The 20,744-nt window shown below is 35.9% G+C and overlaps 1 protein-coding gene across 8 annotated transcripts in view; it reads left to right on the top strand.

The window, feature by feature from the left end:
* Nucleotides 1–2,019: 2,019 nt before the first annotated feature.
* Nucleotides 2,020–20,744, top strand: part of thw (thawb) — a 137,657-nt gene continuing 118,932 nt past the window's right edge. For 2 of the 8 annotated variants that reach the window (XM_067759192.1, XM_067759185.1), the window contains exons 1-2: nt 2,232–2,371; nt 7,164–7,527. In XM_067759192.1, the coding sequence (XP_067615293.1) occupies nt 7,512–7,527 (16 nt within the window). In that variant the 5' untranslated portion in view covers nt 2,232–2,371; nt 7,164–7,511. Of the gene's footprint in view, nt 2,043–2,231; nt 2,372–6,961; nt 6,979–7,163; nt 7,528–20,744 lie in introns of those variants that run through there. The other 6 variants (XM_067759189.1, XM_067759191.1, XM_067759190.1 and 3 more) reach the window with 6 other exon arrangements.

The raw sequence follows: 20,744 nt of genomic DNA, 5'->3' as shown, positions 1-20,744 counted from the left end.
GTAAACTCACCGTGCTTCGGACGACCTGCCATTTATAGTTCAGCAAAAAATATTCTACCAAGGCCCAGAGAATTAAAGAATTTGATTCATTTGAGTACTCGTAAGTTCGGGAATGGTCCCCGTGGAATTGGTATTGGTATTTAGGTACATAAATTGATACCCACCCGATAGACCTATAACCTTATTAGCTCCCTGCTATCATTTCGGACGTGCCTCAATACAACCAAACAAAAGAGATCATAGAAACAATCGGCAAAAAACGATTCATGTTTTTACTTTGTTTTCATCTTGTAATTAACTTTTTTTCCAACACCAACCAATTAACAAGTAAGGGTGTCTAAGTTCGGGTGCAACCGAACATTATATACTCAGCGTGGGTTACAATTGTACAGATTATTTTGGATAAAATACTTTTTCGAATTTTGTTACGAGGGATTTTTTTAAGGTCTAGAAATGCTGTGTAATGCTTGATCGATGTTTAAAAAAAAACAAATTCTCCCAATTTCCTCTTGCAATAAAATTTATTAAGTGAAATATCATTGATACAAAACTATATTTCTCTAAGATATAGCTTATTATTCTAGTCTACGATCCTTTTAAAAGTGTTTTATATAAATGTGGGCGTGTTCTTAAACTGATCTCGTCCATTTTTTCTAGAAATATTCCTATTATAAGGAAAATATGAGTACCCAAACAAAGAAAATTGCTTAGTCATAAAATGCGCTTACAAAAATTTTAATTTTTCCTATTTCTTGTTATAAATCCAACCGGGAAAGAAATACCATTGATATAAAGTTTTTTTTTTCTTTGCAAAGATATAACTTATTGTATTCAGCCACGACCTTTTAAACATCTATAATATTAAAATGGTCGTGGTCCTTAACCGACTTCATTAATTTTCCAAATCTCCGCATTCTTTATGGTAATGGGAACCTCTCTGCAGAATTTTGCTATAATAGGCTTAAAAGTTTTTAATTTATGGTTAATAATATTTGTAAAATTTATTTTATCACAAGTGGTCGGTGCCACGCCCATTTTCAAAAATGTTTTCATTTGTATCAAGAGTCTCAATATCAGCCCGCACATCAGATTTCAACATTCTAGGTGTATTATTTACTTAATAATTCGGTTTTTTGTGTTTTCCAAAATTTCTTTTTGATATAAAATTTTATATATGTAAAGAGTGGGCGTGGTTATCCGCCGATTTCGCTCATTTTATATAGCGATTGGAGGCGAGTGCAAAGGAGCCCATATACCAATTTAAAATATCTCATTTATTACTCAAGGAATCGTGATCACAGACAAACAGACGGAAAGACGGACGGACGGGCATGCCTAAACCAATTCCTTTTTTCATACTTAGCATTTTGATATATGGAAGTCTATATTTATTTCGATTCGTTTATGCCGTTACGATCAACCGTTATGCTACCAAAGTTAATATACTCTGTGTGCAAAGCACGCTGAGTATAAAAATCAAATCTTTAATGAACACGTCCGCAGCAAATAAACCAGCAGCAGTTCATTCAGTGAGGCAAACAAAAAGCACTGCGACCCTTTTGTCTAAACTCTAGAGAGTCGCTTGACGACGCAGCTAGTTTGCACAAACAGCTTGTCCAATCTCCACATCTCCCCAACTTTGGTTCAATGGTAAATGCTTGCATCTGATTTGACCGACGAGCCTCTCTCTCTCTCTTTCTCTCTCTGCGTGTGCTCGAGCTAATGTTTGGCTTCGCCTTTGTCGCTCATTTGATTTGCTTTTGCTTTATTTTTTTTTTTTGTTTTTCTTTGCTTTTGCATTGCTTGCTATTACTTTTTTTACATGCCAGCACACAGCATCGTATGCCCTCTGCACTCATCGGCTGGCTGATGTTGTTGGGGTTGCTTGCCGTTAATTTTGCTTTTGCTGTCTTTGCATTAGTCTCATCTTATGGAGGTGCGCAGCTCAATACAAAATCAACTCGCCAACATCAACGCTAGCAACATCATCTTCAACAACGGACCTCTCTACATTTGATGTTGTCGGTTAATTGTTGTTATGGGTTAAGTATTTTTTTTTTATCCCATGCTGTATGTTGGCATATTTTGTTGTTGTTGCTTCATTTGTTTTATTATGCTTCTTCTGCTTTTGTGGTGTCGCTGAAGAAGCGCCGATCGGACAAATCAGGCAGTAAATACTACTAAAGTTCGTCGGCACATTTGCCAAATGAAACATTCAAATGTTGGTAACGATCGCGTAAAGACGTCTGTAGCGTCCGCGTTAACGGTTTATTGTATGCCATCTTTTTTGGGAAAATCTGTGAAATAATTTTGTGTTTAACGAATTCCTCAAGAAACGGGCAAATTTATAATTTTGTTCAAATAGAGTGTGGTTGGTTTTTGGTTATTTGTGTTGGGAACAAAATATTTGAAGATGACTTAAATATTTTTAGGCTGAAGAATTTTTTTTTTACAAAGTACGATATTTGATGACTAAGTAATATGAGAACTGAAATATCAACAAAGAATAGCAACAACACAAAGTGTTTAAAAACATTAAGAAAATAATAAAATATAAATTCTGGCTGCGCTGTGAGAAAGAAAGACTGTGTTGGAAAATTTACGAGTTCAGTGTGCAGAAGAAGAGATAAATTGATGAAAAATTATAAATTTTACGCAACTGTACATTCAGAAGAAAATATAAATTTGAGATCTTAATAAAACACGTACTTGATCCTAAAAACTGTTTCAAATTAAAAATAAAAAATAAAAACGAATTATAAAAAAAAAAGTTTTAATAAAAATTGAATTTAATTAAATTGAAGTAAATAATACAATTTGTTGGTGTGAAATAAATAATAAGAAAGTGGCTTTTGGTCTAGAATTTTTTTTATCGTTTAGAATAAAATCTTAAGAAATATTGCAGCAAAGTAAAAATAAAAAATGTTTGCAAAATAAAAAAGAAAAAAAATTTCGCAAATTTTCCTACTGAACTTATGGGACGAATTGGAATTGGTAGCGTTTTACAAGGCGGTGCACTATTAAATTTTTATCAAAAATTATCAAACTTGATACCAAAAGACGCTTTACGAGCTGCGATTATAGAATCCGAAAGCGGGAATTAAAAATGTATTTCTATCGAAAGGTATTTGCAAAAAACCGGAAAACACACCCCAAAAGGGCTCAAAAGCGGAGGCCCGACCCATAGTTGTTTCGCATAGAACAACTTTCTGCATTGGTGGCCTTCGTGCATAATTCAAAATATAGCACTCGTTGGGTTCAACACCGGTTATGGGATCCAAATTATATCTGCGCAGAACACATTTCTACATAAGTGCATGTGCGTGTGTGTGTGTGTGCACTACAAAATCTGGAAAAATCTAACAACCACATAAAAGTTTGCAACGATTATGTGCAAATATTTTTCGACAGAAATAGTATTTTTACTTTTCGCTTTCGGAGTTTAAAAGCAAAGATTGAAATGCGTCTTTTCATACCCGCTTAAATAATTTTTGATAAGAATCAGGTGGTGTACCGTAAAATATTATCAAAGTTTCTTCAGAATATTTTATTAAAATATTTTCTACAATTTTAATAATATTTAGACCGCTTCCTCAAATAAACTTTAAACTATCCAATAAGAATATTTTTTGTGATCAAAGTTTGTGTTTAATGAGTTCTTAATGTTTTAGTGGTAAAATTGGGCAGACGGGAGGTAGGTAATTTCTAGCTTATTTGCAAATGTTTTACATATATGGAAATCTCACTCACGTAAAACCCTACTTTTAAACTGTAGTTTTGATTTGAAAATTTGTGAATAAAGTCTTAAGCCAATGACTTTATTCACAAATTTTCAAATCAAAACTACAGTTTAAAAGTAGGGTTTTACGTGAGTGAGATTTCCATATATGTAATACTCCTATATTGCTACAAAAGGCTAGGTAAATTCCCAAACATCATAAAAAAAAATAAAATAAATGTAAGGCGCGATAACCTCCGAAGAGATCTAAGGCCGAGCTTCTCTTCCAATTTGCGTCGTGCTTCTCTTGCTTTTCCCTAAAAATTGGCCGGACGGGACCTACATGTTTTATGCCGACTCCGAACGGCATCTGCAAGGCAGATGAGTTTTCACTGAGAGCTTTTCATGGCAGAAATACACTCGGAGCGCTTGCCAGACACTGCCGAGGGGCGACCCCGCTTAGAAAAATGTTCTTCTAATTGAAAAACTTTATTTCTAAAATTTTGATGTTGCTTTGCCCGGGGTTTGAACCCAGGGCATACGGTGTGGTAGGCGGAGCACGCTACCATCACATCACGGTGGCCGCCAACATCAGAGTGCCGATATATTGCTGTTTAAACGTTTTTGATTTGTATTCAATAATCGAATGTACCTACATTTAAATTTTTTCTTGCTGGCTTGAGGTCCGAATTGAAGGGTTTTTTTTATATATTACCAATATATTTCGATTACACACGGTAATCGTCTTCAAGGTCGCAAAATCAAAATTTAAATTTTTTCTTGTCACACTTATGCTGCTACAATCACAGAAATTTTGTAGGCTGTCTTGTTTTGATTTCGAATTCAAAACACATTGCGAGAATTTTCTATTAGCAATATAGGAGTATTACATATATGGAGGGTTCATTGGTTTTCAATTTTCTACTCCATTTGATTTTTTAATACAGCAAAATGATGATTGTGAGCTTGAAAAACTAATCTGAAATTATTTTTTTTTTTTTCGAAAGTAAAAAAACTTTAAATATAAATATTAGTTTTTGACTTTTATTTTTTAAATTAAAGAAAACAGCTAACAAAATATTAATACAAGAGTTTTTTTATAAAACTTAATTTAATTATCAAAAATAGTAAATAGAATCGATTTATGTTGTAAATGTCAAAATTAAACAATTCTATATTTTTTGACTCTTATTACAGAATTAATAGTTAGAAGTCACCTCTCTTCTAAAAGTCTATAACAATAGATTAACTTTTATATAAATTTTTGACTTTTATTGATAATTTTATGTGAGAAATTACTTTTATAACATAATTCAGAAATGTGATTTCAACTTAGAATTTTATTATGAAAGTCAAAAGTAATAGTTAAAAGTTGATTCTGAACATAAAGGTAAAAAAAATAAAAACTAAAAGTTGGCTTTTACTATAACATAAAATAATACAATAAATGTTTTTTATAATAGACACAATTTAATGCTTTCTTATAAAAGGGAAAAATAACAGTAAAAGTTGACTTCTATTATAAAAAAAAAAAAACAAAAAAAAACTAAAAGCTGACTTTTAAAAATAATAGTTAGAAATTACTTTTATTTTAAAAATCACATATAACAATTAAATATTGTTTTTTGCCATAAAAGTAAAAACAAAAAAATACAAAATACAAAATGCCACGTTAACCATTTTTTTAGATTCAAATTAAAAAAAAAATACTACGTCTTTTCAAATTTTGAAAATCTTTTCTCAAAAGGTTTATAATATCATGGGTTATAGTACGATCTCACGATATCAAGGCCTTGTAATAATTTGTTGTCATTATTGTTGTTGTGATATATTTTTCTTATTTGGAAGTTTTTTTGAATAAATCAGAATAAAAAATGTGTTTAATATTTTTTCGTTTGTTGCGAACCACTGCCTTAAAAAATTTCGAGGGTTGCTAAATCATGATCTTCTGTAAACTTTTGGTGCTGCTGCGCTCAGCCTTCTGCCATCACAGCGATGTTTTGTAGCCCTACACACAACAATAATTGTAAAAAAAGTTTTTAAAGTTAATTATATTGTTCCCAAACATACCAAAATTGTTAAACAGCAATGCACAATAAAAAATTTTATTCATTTCTTAAGTCAACTTGGGCTGCTTGGAAAATAAATGCATTCATTTACTGCCTATATGAATACCAACTAAAAAGAGGAAAACAAATTTTTCAGTACCTCCTTTATATAAATGGACCAGGGAAATGAAAAATATCTCTTTAAGACCGACATAATCATGTTGGACTTTGATATTCCCATTTATACTGTCCCATCTAGAAAAACTCTTTTATCAAAAATATTACAACCGCAGATTCGTTCAAAATTTCAGGTCTTTGGGTTATCTGTAAGTTCTTTACAACTCGAAAGCAAAATTTCCCATTTCGTTCAATTTTTTTTTTAACTTTCACGATTCCTGGACCACCAAGCGAAAACTTTTTTCCCTGATATTGCATTGTCATGCGACTCTTAAGTATGTTCTCAAATAGCGATCGCAAGATTCCACATGTTGTAAATGAACTTTCTAAATATCTCGATCTCTGTTCCATCTAGAAGTCTCTTTTAATCGAAGTATTACAACTTAATAGAGCTCAAATCTTCGTTTACAGTTTCAGATCTCTGAGTTAGCGGAAAGTTTCGTAAAACTGGAAAGCAAAATTTCCAAGTTTAGACGTTTTCAAGAACTTCCATGATCTCTGTACCGCGAAGTTTTCTCCGCCACGTTAAATTGTCGCCGGGTTCCGATGTATATTCCAAGTTTCAAGACTCCAGCTCTCCGAGAACTCACTCAACAACGGATTAAAAAAGTCTCCAATTTTGTATAGAAATTGGCGAAAAAACATAAAACGAAACTTATATAAAGGAAGTAATATTACTTTATTTTATTAGCAATTTCAATATTTTTTTATGCTCACTGAATAAAATATAATAATTTAACTCCGAGTTAGTTGACACTGATTTTATAAATTTAACCTTGGATGCTGTGTAAGTGAGCCTAAGTAATTGGAATTGTAAAACTTTTTTTACGAATTAACAAAGAAATTTAAAATTATTTTCTTGCTAAACGAAGCAGTAAAATAAAAAACAAAATTAACAACACATGCCCTTCAGCAAGTAAAAGAAACTTATATGGTAAAATCTTATATAAAAGACCGATAAAAAATACAAAAAAAGCAACACAAAGGCGTGAAGTGCAGACATTTACGCGAATATTGAATATAAAAGATGAAAATGTAATTCTCACAGGCTGCAGCAAGAAAACAATGTGAAATCTGCCAACGTCCCTGCCGCAAACAAACGAGACAATTTGCTTATCACAGCGCTTTTTCACATTTTTATACAATTTTTTACCCATATATCGCACAATATTTCCTTATTTCTTGATGCTTGGCTGTATTTCACTTTTATATTTTGATAGTCTGAGGACTTGAAAAAGAAAATAAAAGAATCATAAAGCAATATCGCTACAATTACATTGATTTGACAGTGCAGCATCAGCTGAAATAACAAAGTCAATTAGTAAACAAAAAATAAACTCGCAGATACAAACATTTATGCATAAAATAAAAAGATAAAAACAAAAAGGATTAAAAAACAAATAAAATAAAAAATCCAAAAATAGAAAAGCTGCTCCAAAATATAGTGCAACTTTAGCAAAAAAGAAATCGTGCAACAACAAATATAATTGAAATCATAGACACAAATCAAATAAATAACATAAGCACGCAAAACATCAAACCAACAGACACAGCCAACAGTGACAGAAATGGGACCTTTTAAAGGTGAGTCAAATGTGACGTTTTTATTTTTATTTTTTTTATTTTATTATTTATTTATTATTATTATTAAACTTCTGTCTAAATGGTTTTAATGAACTTGCGACTACTTTGAAAGTTATGGTGACAAAATTAGCAAGAAGCTTCAAAGATGTAAATATGTATTTACTTATAAGGGGCTAATAGTAGATTGGGAATTGTTACACATTGCATATTAAAACCGCTAGAAGTATTTAAGATGTTACTACTTTTTGCATTGGCAGATGAGGTCAAGTTGGTTTGAATTTTTTGTTGTTGTGTTTTTTTTTTAATATTAAGAATTCTCTTGTTGTCTTTTTTGAAGTATCGAAGCAATCGATATACCTATTTCTGGTAAAATGTTTTGAAAACGACAAATATGAATACAAAATTCGTCTATAGCCGACTCTAGACTTTTTACGAACATGGAACAGTTTTATCGCATATTTGGTTATTTAGCTATATCCGTGTGTATGTGTGAGTAACAACTTCTGCAATTAGCTGATGACTACATAGGTGTATGTGAGATATTCTTCCTCGCCTTCTATGTACGTATGTAAATGTATTACTTTGATGCGTGCATGTAGGTACAAAAGTGTGGCTGCTTGCTTTATTGTTGTTTTGCATTTATTTAGTAACAGCATAGTGATGCGCTAACATTTGCCACAATATTTTAAGAAAAGATGAATTTCAATCATATAATTCATTGAACAAGAAGTGCTCCAAGAACTTCATGGATAAATGAAACCATCTACTCTACAAATTGTGAATCGAGTACAGCATAACTCAGAACTCCACATGAGTTACCAAAGCTTCATATGCTAGTGGTCTCGTTAGGACACCAACTTTTTCTCTGAAAAGTTGCACTGAATTTCTTTATCAGCTCTTAAGCAAAATATATCACAATGTGCCTAATATCACTGGCCTAAGTGTGCCCTCGGGCAACCACCTCAACCTAACCTAACCCAAGCAAAATATTTAACGCCTTTCTCTAACACTGCATAAAAGTGACAAAAAGTCATGGCTTCACGCTCGTTCAGTTTTGATAATGCACTGCCGAGCAGCGACCCCGGTTTAAAAATTTCTTTCTTATTGAAAAAAAAAACTTTTGTAAATTTGTTCCGAGAAAATTAGAGCTACTCAAAGGCGATCTGAGTGATTAAAATAGTTACCTGGTCAACGCTACAGATACCAACAGCACGGAAGGGGCATAGCAAATTGTTTAAGATGTTGGGGATAGTATCTTAATGGTGATATTTTCCGGAATGTACAGGATCCATACTCGAAGAGTAGTATACATACTGCCAATGTTTCGGAACTTTTCCGGAATAATTTTGGGACCATTTCAAGAATATATTAGTACCATTTTCCTTACTGGATTCCTTCGGGACTATTTCAGTATAACTTTCATTCTTTCAGGGATCATGTGGGGAAGTTTCTGCCACCATTCATGGGTTGATTTTGAGATCTATTCAGGTGTATTTCGAGATGAGCTCTGTGTTCCCGAGACTACTTGGAATCCTTTCGGACAGCATAAGGATTTATTTCGACACGGAAAAAGATAGTAGACACTTCGGATAGTAAATGGCGCATCATTCATTCAATTCATAATTCTTAATCGCCTAAGCGATCGTGGCCGTTTGGAAATAAGTCACGCTATCTATACCGGTTTCACTATGACGCTAGTTATGAGCACAAGGCGATGTCAAGTCTTCCTTCCTTTCTCTCCCAGCCTAGTCTACTTCCTCTGCTTCCAAATGCGTTTCTACATTAAATACATTGATCTTTCTCCATTCACACAACAGTTTTTGCGCTATCTTCATCCCGGCCCACCCATCGATGAGCTATACAAAAAAATATACAGCTCTCTCCCTGATCTCTCCGATTTTTTCGCCTCACTAAACCTGACAACTGGTCACCGACCAAATCATAGGCGACGTTATTAATAACATCGACACGGTAAATGTTGGCCATATTAGCCATCCACGTCAATGAGACTACGCTGCCGACTGTTTTACATCCAAAAATACTGGGTGCGACATTTGATCAGGATCTATATTTTGGCGAGCATGCAACCGTAGTAGTAGCTAAAATTCAGAGACGTAATAAAATCCGCAAATCTCTTGCCGGCAGTACTTAGGTTGATACGAAGAGATGCTGATCTTGTTGTTGTAGCGAAAAAGACACTCCCCGAAGGGACCGCTTGCTTGCTACGTGTCCCATATATGGTCAAAATTAAAGGCCTGCCAAATTACTGCTCTCAGAATCGCTACCCAGAAATCTAGGCATCCCAACAGATATCTGATTGTAGAGGCCCAGTCTCTTAGGGTCTTAAAAAGTCATCACCCCAAACATTATGAGGAAACACGGCACCTGAGAACACAGCCGTTTGAAGAGAACCAAAAAAAAACCAGGTGTCCAGTTATATCCACAAACAGGTGTCGGACCTCTATGCCTGGAGCTGTCCGACGAACCCCGTTCTTAAAGATAAATACCCTGAACTCGCAGAAGAGAAATCACTCTCCCCAGGGAGACGCGCGTCACTCTAGCTCAACTTCGATCTGGAAACTGTAGCAGGTAAAACTCTCACCTATCCAGAATTTAACCCAGACATACATAATGTATATACTACTAGCAGGGTGTCCCCACATGACACCAACCATCTCTTTGAATGCAATGTGGAGCCAATGCCTCTAACACCCCTCTAATGCGGGCCCAACCCTGCTGAAATTGAAAGTTTCCTTGGACTCCCGTTAGAGGATATTAATGACAATCTTTGCGTGGTCGCACCTATTGGATGGAGCGAAGCACTTTTACAACAACAACAAAAATTCAGAATCTTTACTAATGTATTGTAGCAAAACAATAAGCTTACTTACGTTCTCCGGGCATTCAGCCATCCCAACATGGGTTTTGTAAAGGTGGGTCCTGCGAATGAAACTGAGTGGACGAGAAACTTTATAAATAGCCCCGACCATTATAATCCCGACACGATCGAATAAAATCCCGACAACATGTAAATTGGGAAATCGCACAAACTGTCATAAAATACACGTAAGTATCGTCGATATTGTTCTATTATTTGAGACGTTCCTGCACAACAACACTCATGCAATCCAACATCGGCTTCGCGATCCACATTATTTCTGCTCAGAACACGTTTCTGCGTAAGCGTAATGTGTAATAACGAAATTTTACTAAATTTTTCTGGGTGGTGTGCTATCGGGATTTTACCTAGTAGGAACTATGTTGTCGGGATTTCGTTATGTCAGGATTTTGTTATGTCTGAGCTGTGTCTTTTGGGATTTCTGAAAATTGTCGGGATTACGTATTGTCGCGGATCTAGAAGTCGTGCCTCTGAGCAGCACCTGTAATTTGCAATAACAGGGTGGCTCGGAGGGTGGAGCTACACCATTATGCCAGTTAGTCATATGTCTGGGAAATCAAACATTAGCAGTAAGAAGTAGAAGATAATGAATGGTGTCGATTGCACCACACCAGCTTTTCGTTTTTCAAATATGATTTTGGCCCTCCTGTCTTAGTGTGAGTTCGTATTTTGTATCAACTGTAGTAGGTACAACGATGTCGTAAAGCACCTTCATTTAGAAAGAGTATTTCTTTGTGTTTCGGCTGCTAGTCCATGTTTTACTGTCCTCATTAACAGAATATAGTAACTCATCTGCTGAATCTTCTAAATTTTTTTAAAAGATCTTCACTGCTGCGCAACTCACAGAAAACCGTGCCGTTAAAATAAATAATAATAGATTTTAGCGGATCTTATTAAATTAATTGAGTCACTAACTTTATAGACCTCGGTCTTATAATGGAACCTAAACTCGAGTTCAAATTTCATACTGAAACTTGCATGCTAGAAGTGCTTGAGCTTTCATTAAACAATGATCAACAGAAGCCTACTACGACACAGTGGCGTAACTATACCATCTGGGGCCCGTGGGAAATTCTTTTGATGGAGCCCTATCAATAAAAAGCGACACGTTTTACTCAGTTTAATTTTAACAAATTTCGAAATGTTCAGCGTACTCAATTACACGTTATATATGTCCCGCTAATGGCCATAGGCCTCCTCTCTAAGGCAGAAGAGGGGGTTTTCAATAGACAGAATAGCCAAGTTACATATTCTGTCTTGTCTCATAGAGTATGTTAAGTAAGTTTTTATGAATTTAAATTTTGTCTTTTTTTTTATATATCTCAACAAATACTAGAGCTTTTTTTTAATAGATCAGTATCATTTAAAACTTTTAAGGAAGAAGGCTGCAAAACACTGGAATTTGAAACAATTCCATTAATTGTAATGAAACGCGATTTCAGTTGGTTTATAATGACGTCCAATACCCTACAAAATATGTTCATTTTGAACAAGCTTTCCGGATCTTGGAAACACTCATCTTGGCAAAGCTCATCAAAATGGCCTTTTACCATCGTTTGGCGAGATTTAGAAAATTCAGGAATGATGATTAATTTTTCTGCTACACTAAAAATCAATCTTTAAATTTTTAAATTTTCAAATTCATGTCGATACCTTTACAATTCTTCAAGTATATTTGCATAAGGCATTTGAGAGATCGTTGGCTTTAGACTGAAGTGCTTTAGAGGCATCGATAGTAAGTAGGATCTTGCAATAGACAATAACATAACAAAATTTTAGTTTTTGGTCTTCTTTTTAAATGAAACGGCTTCAAATCTTTCATCTGGTTTGCAATTTAACGGAATGTTTTCGTTAGCATTTTTTGGACTTCAACGAGATGAACTTTTAAAGCATAAACTACATCATAACTTCCTGTCCATCTGGTAGGGTTTAATATTTTTAATGTTGTTGAAATTGAAGACTCACTTTCTTTATTATATAAAAAACTTGATAAAAAATTCCATCTTTCGAAACTATGCCCAAATAAAAAGATGATAAAAAAAATTTTGAGGACTACCTTTATATAAATGGACCAAAAAATAGGAGGCAAAGTTTCCTTTAATACAGACATAATCTTGTTGAATTTTGACTGAAAAACTTTAACAGTAGCTCTTTTAGAAGAATTTTGGGATTTAAAACTATAAAGGTGGAGCGCTATCTTTCAATTTAAGGCAAACCATGTACTTGGGATTAAATAATTTATTATTTAAAATTTAAGCACGCGCTCTACCTTTATAATTTTAAATCCCAAAATCCCGGGAAGTTATTTAAAATGGATTGAAAGATTCCCAAATCAAAACTAATATCTCGATCCATGTGCCACCTAGCGAAATTTTTTTGATCATATATCGCATTGCCACCGGGTTCTGACTCACCGCCCAAGTTTCAGATCTCTGGCTCACCGGGAATTTACTTAAAAATCGATCGCAATATTCCCCCTTTTTTCAAGGATTGGCAGTTACCTTGACTGGCGCGTCACCTAGCGGAACTTTGTTTTCTACAAGTTGTATTGTCACCAGGCCTCTAACTAAGTGCCAAGTTTCAAGTCTCTAAGTAACCGGGAAGTTAGTTAAATATGGATTGAAAGATTCCCAAATTAAAATTGGTTTTCTTACCATCTCGATCCGCGTGCGCCACCCAGCGAATTTTTTTTGATCAAGTGTTGCACCGGGTTCTGACCCACGGCCCAAGTTCCAAGTCTCTAGCTCACCGGCAAGTTACTCAAAAATCGATCGAAAGATTCCCCTCGTTTTTCAGGGATATGTAGTTATCTCAATTAGCACGCCACCTAGCGGAATTTTGTTTTCTATAAATTGTATTGTCAACAAGCCTCGAACTGTGTGCCAAGTTTCAAGTCTCTAGGTCAGCGGGAAGTTAGTTATAAATGGACTGAAAGATTCCCAAATCAAAACTAATTTTCTTAATATCTCGATCCATGTGCCACCTAGCGAAATTCTTTTGATCAAATATTGCATTGTCACCGGGTTCTGACTCACGGCCCAAGCTTCAGGTCTCTAGCTCACCGGGAAGTTACTTAAAAATCGATCGCAAGATTCCCTGCGTTTTTTCAGGGATTTTCAGGGATTATCGTTTATCTCGATTCGTCTGCCACCTGGCGCCATTTTGTTTTCCACGAATTGCAGTGCCATCTACTCGCAAGCTATGTGCTAAATTACAAGTTTCTAGGTAACCGGCAAGCTAATTAAAAATGGATTGAAAAATTCCCAAATCAAAACCAATTTTCTTAATATCTCGATCCATGCGCCACCTAGCGAAATTTTTTTAATCAAATATTGCATTGTCACTGGGTTCTGACTCACGGCCCAAGTTTCAGGTCTCTAGCTCACCGGGAAGTGTTAAGTTAAAAATCGATCGCAAGATTCCCTGCGTTTTTTCAGTGATTTTCAGGGATTTTCGTTTATCTCGATTCGTCTACCACCTGGAGGCATTTTGTTTTCCACCAATTATAGTGCCATCGACTCGCAAACTATGTGCTAAGTTTCAAGTCTCTGGATCACCGAGAAGTTAGTTAAAAGTCGATTGCAAAAATTCCATTTTAAAACTAATTTTCTGTATATCTTGATCCGTGCGCCACCTAGCGGATTTTTTTCACTTGCATTGTAATGTCTCCCAGATCTGAACTATGCTCTAAGTATCAAGTGTCTAGCTCAATGGGAAGTTACTGAAGAAGACTTTTCCGTGGGTCAAAAATTCGTAGGGAAATGAGGGGACAAACATGAAAGCGACTGAATATAAAAGTAAAAATAATAAAAAAATGATAAATTTGTTGAATTGTTTCAAAAAAATTTTGCATATCAGTAACCTTTCGCACGTGTAACGTGTACATCTCTAAAATGAATTAACATCTTTTCGTTTAACTTGGTTGAAATACTTACCGATTTACTTGAAATTGTATTATAGTCTTTAGTTGTCTCACTTTGGATTTTAATTAGAAAAATATACTTTTAAAATAAGATAAAATACTCAGGTCCAATGTAACAAAATATTCTTGAGTTCGCGGCCTCTTGGTCCGGTGCCCTTTAGGGTCGAGGGCCCATGACATTTTGCCAGCCCTATCACCCTATTGTTACGCCACTGGTACGACAGCTGCATCAATAGTTTGAGGCCTGCACCGAAAGAAATGAAACTTGAAAAATCAACAAGTCAGGTTTGTTGTTCTTGAATTAACGATTGTATTTATTCAAATTGTTGGATATATTTTTAGGCTCGTTCAACAGAGCTTAATAAGTGACATAAGGTTTATAGTAATGCATTATTGGCAACACCAACGCGGATTAACATTATAGCAATATTATTTATATATATGTATTTAATTAGCGAGACAGGTTCCCCATATATCTGTGGTCACAAGTGATAACAACCTAAGTGGTGTTTTGTATTTGTATTATATTATCGTGTGTATTTATTTATAGTTTGATAAGAGTATAAAAACTTCGTTCAGAATAAAAATAATTTATTCAAAAGTATCGCCAAAAAAAAATATTTGAAATCCAGAAAACCAGCTAAGCAACATTATCAGACTTCTGTTCATCCTCTTTTTACCGTTACAAGTCGTAAGTGTACGAAAGATCGAAAGGTCCGCTTTCGTTCGTTTGGTTATAACTTGTTGCCGCAGTAAAAGGTTTGTTTTTTTGCTATAATAGTAAAGTATAAAGATTTAAGTATGTGTGTATGTATATTTGTTTGTGCAAAATCAACGTTGGAAAAATTAGCCAACCGAATAAAACTCAGAAATTAAATGAAGTTTGTTTGAAAGCAAAACCGAAAGGCCCCGGCATCATTACAAAGATGGAAGGTAAAGGCGATTAGGGCAACAGATATGCTGTGAACCAACCGAGATAATTTCAACGCCTCAAGGTGCATATGGTCATGTTTGGATATCGATGCAATTAGCTTCCTTCTCAAGTTAAACAAATCTGCAGTGACAATAATGGTGGATATTTTTTTGTTTCAGAAGAGGAACCATCGAAAGCTTCAAAGTCAATGTGAGACTTTAACTGCACTAAACTTCGTACAGTCAAAGTACTACTGGGTGTCAAGTATGCCGTCGGGAAGTGGGTTGAGCACTATGATCTACGTCTGTTGGGGTCATATTGCAATTCTTCCAAAATTGCTCCACATTGAATCAGCTCGGGTAAGAGCTCACACATGCGTAAGCCAGTTTGTTCCCGCCCTTACTAGCTACATACATGCATGTGTATGTGTACAACATATGTTTTAGTAAGTGGAATGAGCATTTGACACTGAATGAAGTGTCAAAATTACCGGGTTTGCTGCCATCGGGATCAACGCAGGGATGTAAAAAAAGGAGCGGAATTTCAGATATGGGTTGCTGTGATGGTAGAGTTTGTAAGACAATTGTAGTATGAAATGTGAAGTTCATTATCCTATCGAAAATTTTACAAAAGTCCTAGAATGGGATATCCAAAGACGCGCAGTTATACCTATCAACCTCAAGAAAGCAAATACGGAAATGAAGTTTTTCTACATGTTTAAAAGTTTTCTGCGAAAAAAAGTTCTACAACTGCTACATTATTTTGTACCAAAGTAGTACAACGCTGCCGAATAGCCTCCACAAAAAAGGCGATAGAACAAGCAGTGAACTATGTAGCTTAAAAGTAGTTTCAAGAGCTCATTCGCTCTGCGATTTGTGATGGAATGCTACACAGTGCGCACATTTTTTAATTCCTAAATTGTGCCAAATAAGCCGATACTTCCTGGAGCGAAATAGAGTTCTTACCCATATTCTAAAAAGTGGTGGCACTTATGGTTTAAACACTTTGACTAACGCAATTGTGGGCCCTAATGTTCCTCTAGGTCCAACTTTCCGCATTGGGAAGCACTCTCCATCTCTGCGCTTAGATCATATGGAGTTGAATTTATAGATGCCTTTGATCAAGATTTGTCTGTTTGCATCCTCTATAATATTCTCTATTATTTTCAAGCCAAAAGATATCGAAGTACCAGTTGCTCGCTATGCTGCATAAATGCTTTAGAAATGCTATCTATTCCTGGAGATTTCTACCACCCCAAGGACAATTTTATCCGATTTATCTGATCGCAACTGGAAGGAAAATGCTATTTTCGAAGTGCAGTCTAAAAACAGTTTTCTTAACTTTCGGTTAGCTCTAACCAGCGTTTTTCGGAGTTCTGTGCTCTGCCAAATATCCTTAAACCGAACAAGTGGGGCCGCCCTCTTCCTTTGCTTCCAAGGTCGGCCTCCAATAAAAATACTTTCTTAGGCGGAGGGTCTTCGTTCATTCGCATAACATGGCTAAGCCGCTGCGTTTTAATTCGCGGGGCTGTGTTCATGTCTGCGTAAAGCTCGTACAGCTCATCACTAAACCTTTTTCGGTACCCAACGCGTAGAGGTCCGTAAATCTTTCGAAGAACATTTCTCACGAAAACTGCCAGAGCTGATTCATGTGATGTTGGTTGGCTAGTGCTTAATGAAGGAGTGGAGGATATAATCTCCCTGAAGATTTTAAACTTATATTTTTTTTTTGTTATTATTTAAATGTAAAATTACTCTTTCCTAACCGGACCCGTGCGCATCTTGCGCAACAAATGGGAAATTCTCATATCAAATATCAACAGAAATCAGCTGGTCTATCAATCAATCATCTATCAATAAAAACTTACATGCGCTTGTGCTGTCATGTGGCGAATGTTAGTAATGCACTGTTAGTTCTAATCAAATATTCACAATAGTGCCATAGTACAAATAGATTTCTACGTGTGCTCACAATCGTTTATTTTTAACAAATTGTTTTAATAAAATATAGCAAAACAAAAGCACTACGAGCAATAATTCCCAAAAGCTCGGCAATAGCGCGAATCTCCATCTTTATAACTAAAATTTTATTTATACATTTGGATTCCAATTAAGAGCAAAAAAGAGATATGCACATAAAAACAGTAATTAGAAATAATATACAAGATAATGCATATGTTTTTTTCCGCTCTTACTACCTTTTTGAAAACGGGTCTTAAATATTTCCCTTTTTCCTCCTTCTAAAAACAATTATAAGTGCGTAGTGTCACACTTACAAAAAAAACTACATCCGAAACGTCTTGTTATTGAATAATGTTTTGGATTATAATCAAAACCATACAAGAAGTAGAATACAAAAAAATTTTATTTTAGAACCATCCTAATGTGCCTAGTTGATCATCCGGCAGCTGATTGTCGTCTAGTTTGCGAGCATCACTCGTTCACCGCCAAATTGAATGTCCAAATTTATGTTTTACTTGTTTTGTATATTTGATGGCACTTGCTGTTCATACATTCTAAATATTTTGTTTGTTATTTATGGCATCTCCATTAAATTGATGCTCTGAGCTATGAAAAGATCTTAAAAGCGTGCATATGAAACATATATGTAGGTATTTGCGTGAATGTATGTGTGTGTGTGAAGTTTGAGAAGCATGTGATTGCACTGAATGCAGTTTGATTCGTTGTTTAAGTGACCAAATGAGCTGATTCAAATGTTGTTGTTGTACCTGACTCACATCTTCTGGTTTTGTGACTTTCAAAAATGTGATTCAAATTCGTCTTCTTCTTCTAATCACACTCATTGTCATGAGCCAAAAACTATAGCCCATTTGAGGATTTATGAATTTGCGGTGAATGTTGTAGCTTGAGCGACTGAATGTATGAAAAAAACTGTTAGGTTGTAAAAATGATCGCATTTTATTTGGTTTGGCTAATTTAACGCCATTTGCAATCTATGATTTTTTTGTTGTTTTAGTGCAAACTATTTGCAACAGTAACAAAATGCCTTATTAAATTTAGATTAAACTCCTAACAAAATGCTGATTTTGATGATGCTTAAGATTGCTTGCGTGAAATGTCCGCAGCTCGGGTTCCCATACGGCTTTGTGACAGCGGATATAAGCTTGTGTATTACCGGCACTTCGACTTTACACCTGGCAAGTCAGATTGCTCTGTGCCCCTTTTATATTCACCACTCATATTTCCTCAAGGGAGGAAGGGGGTAGCGAAATAATGAGACGGGTATCTGGTATACCAACTGGTGTATAGATACACGCTGGACGCGGGGTTTGGGGGTGGAGTATTCTGCTTTGAGCACCTTCCAAGCGAAGTTCGCTGCTATAAAGAATGTGAAATTCCAGGCAGCTATCAAAGGGCTTAGCTCTGCCGCCGTTAGATCGTGGGCTGTTGTTTAGTAGGAGGGGCACCTTGCTAATTGGTGATAAATTTATCTGGGAGCCAAATTATAAGAATATCTGTCAGTTAATGGATGGTTCCGATATTATCTTAAAATAATCCGAAATCAAACTTCCAAACTGGAAAAAGAAGCGGTAAAGATGGGTTTGATGGTGAATGAGGACAAAACGAAGTACCTGCTGTCATCGAGCAAAGAGTCAGCGCCTTGGCAACCACGCTACTGTTGGCAGCCATAATTTCGAAATAGTAAAAGACTTCGTTTATTTGGGAACCAGCATCAACACTAGCAACAACATCAGCACTGAAATCCAGCGAATAATTAATCTTGCCAATAAATGCTACTTTGGACTAGGTAGGCAATTGAAAAGTAAAGTCCTCTCTCGGCGAACGAAAATCATACTCTACAAGTCACTTATCGTACCCGTCCTGCTATATGGGGCAGAAGCATGGACCATGATAACAGCAGATGAAGCGGCTTTGGGAGTGTTCGAGAGGAAAGTTGTTCGAAAGATTTATGGACCTCTACGCGTTGGCGATGGCGAGTACCGAAGAAGATTTAATGATGAGCTGTACGAGCTATACGCAGACTTCAACATAGTCCAGCGAATTAAAACGCAGCGGCTGCGCTGGCCAGGCCATGTTATGCGAATGAATGATGATGCTCCGGCCAAGAAAGTGTTTCTATCGGAATCCGCCTATGCAAGCAGAGGTAGAGGGCGGTCCCCACTCCGTTGGAAGGACCAGGTGGAAAACGATTTAAACTCCATTGGTGTGACCAATTGACACCTGTTGGCGGAGCGAAGGAGCGACTGGCGCGCCTTGTTGGACGGCCATAACCGTTTAGACGGTTAAGCGCCTATTAAGTAAGTAAGTAATCCGAAATCAGTAAGCAGTCCCAAAAAGAACCGGCGGTAGTCACTTAATTATGCCATAATAGCCCCGAAATGGCTTCATAAATAGTCACCATATGGAAAAGTAATAAGTACAATATTTGGAAATAGTCACGACTTGATACCAAAGGAGTCGCGAAATTAGCTGGATTAGCTACCAAAGGGCTCGAAAAAAATGGAAAAAGCTGAGAAGGTCCAGGATAATTCTTAATATTCTAAAATTATATAGGCGCAATTAAATATCAAGTATGAGCTTTATATTATTAGTGTGAAGGCTTGGATGCCTTGCCATCGGAAACAACCCAGAGAAGGTCTCAACAATATCCAAACGGTTCCAAAATTGTGCACAAATTATTTATTATTTAGAAAGTCTGGAGCACATTCTCGTAACGCTCCGTTTCGAAGTTATCGCGATAATCATCCCAAAATAGTCCCGAATTCATCTGGATATGATTCCAAAAGCAAACCCAAATTTATCCCAGAATTATCTTCGAATGAGTCCTAAAAGGATTGGGAAAACGCCGCAAAAAGATCTGAAATAACTCGCAGCAAATTTCAAAATGATCCGCCTATAGTCTTGAAAAAACAACTAACTTTTTTCCAACTTTCCATCTCTTCAGTTTTTTACTGTCCAAATCTTACCTTTCTTTCTAACCCTTCCTACTACTCCTCTCCTACTTTCTCCTCCTTTTCTTTTCCTTTGTTTCATTATCGTCTTCTTGCTTATCGCTTTCCCTTCCTCTCTGAATCTTTTGTCACCTCTCCTTTCCCCAACTGTTCTTTTTCTCTTCGTTCCTATCTCTTTGCCTTCCCAATGGCTTTTTCCTTAAGTCTCATGTTCCCACCTATGTACCTCATATCTCCAAGCTCTTCTCGTTTTCCATCTTTCTCTCCCCCTCCTACTAAGTATCGGTTATATAAATACAAAACTTTAGAAAATATTGCGCATTACACTACTTTCGCAAGTGGGCGTGGCATCACCGACTACCCAAAATTACATGCTACCTTAAATTGAAGATATATGTACGAAATTCGGCCCGAATAATGCACTTTTTTCTAAAGGCTTCCCCTTTCTTTTTCATTCTTCTTACCCCTTTTCTCTCTGTGGACCTACCCCGCCACCCAACTAGCTATGAAATTAACCGTCAGCGCGGAAAGAAGGATCAAGTCTTGTCCA

Source organism: Eurosta solidaginis, chromosome 1, assembly GCF_040869045.1.
Source record: "Eurosta solidaginis isolate ZX-2024a chromosome 1, ASM4086904v1, whole genome shotgun sequence".
NCBI lineage: Eukaryota > Metazoa > Arthropoda > Insecta > Diptera > Tephritidae > Eurosta > Eurosta solidaginis.
The sequence above is the reverse complement of the archived record's forward strand: the minus strand, read 5'-3'. Positions and strand labels throughout refer to the sequence as shown.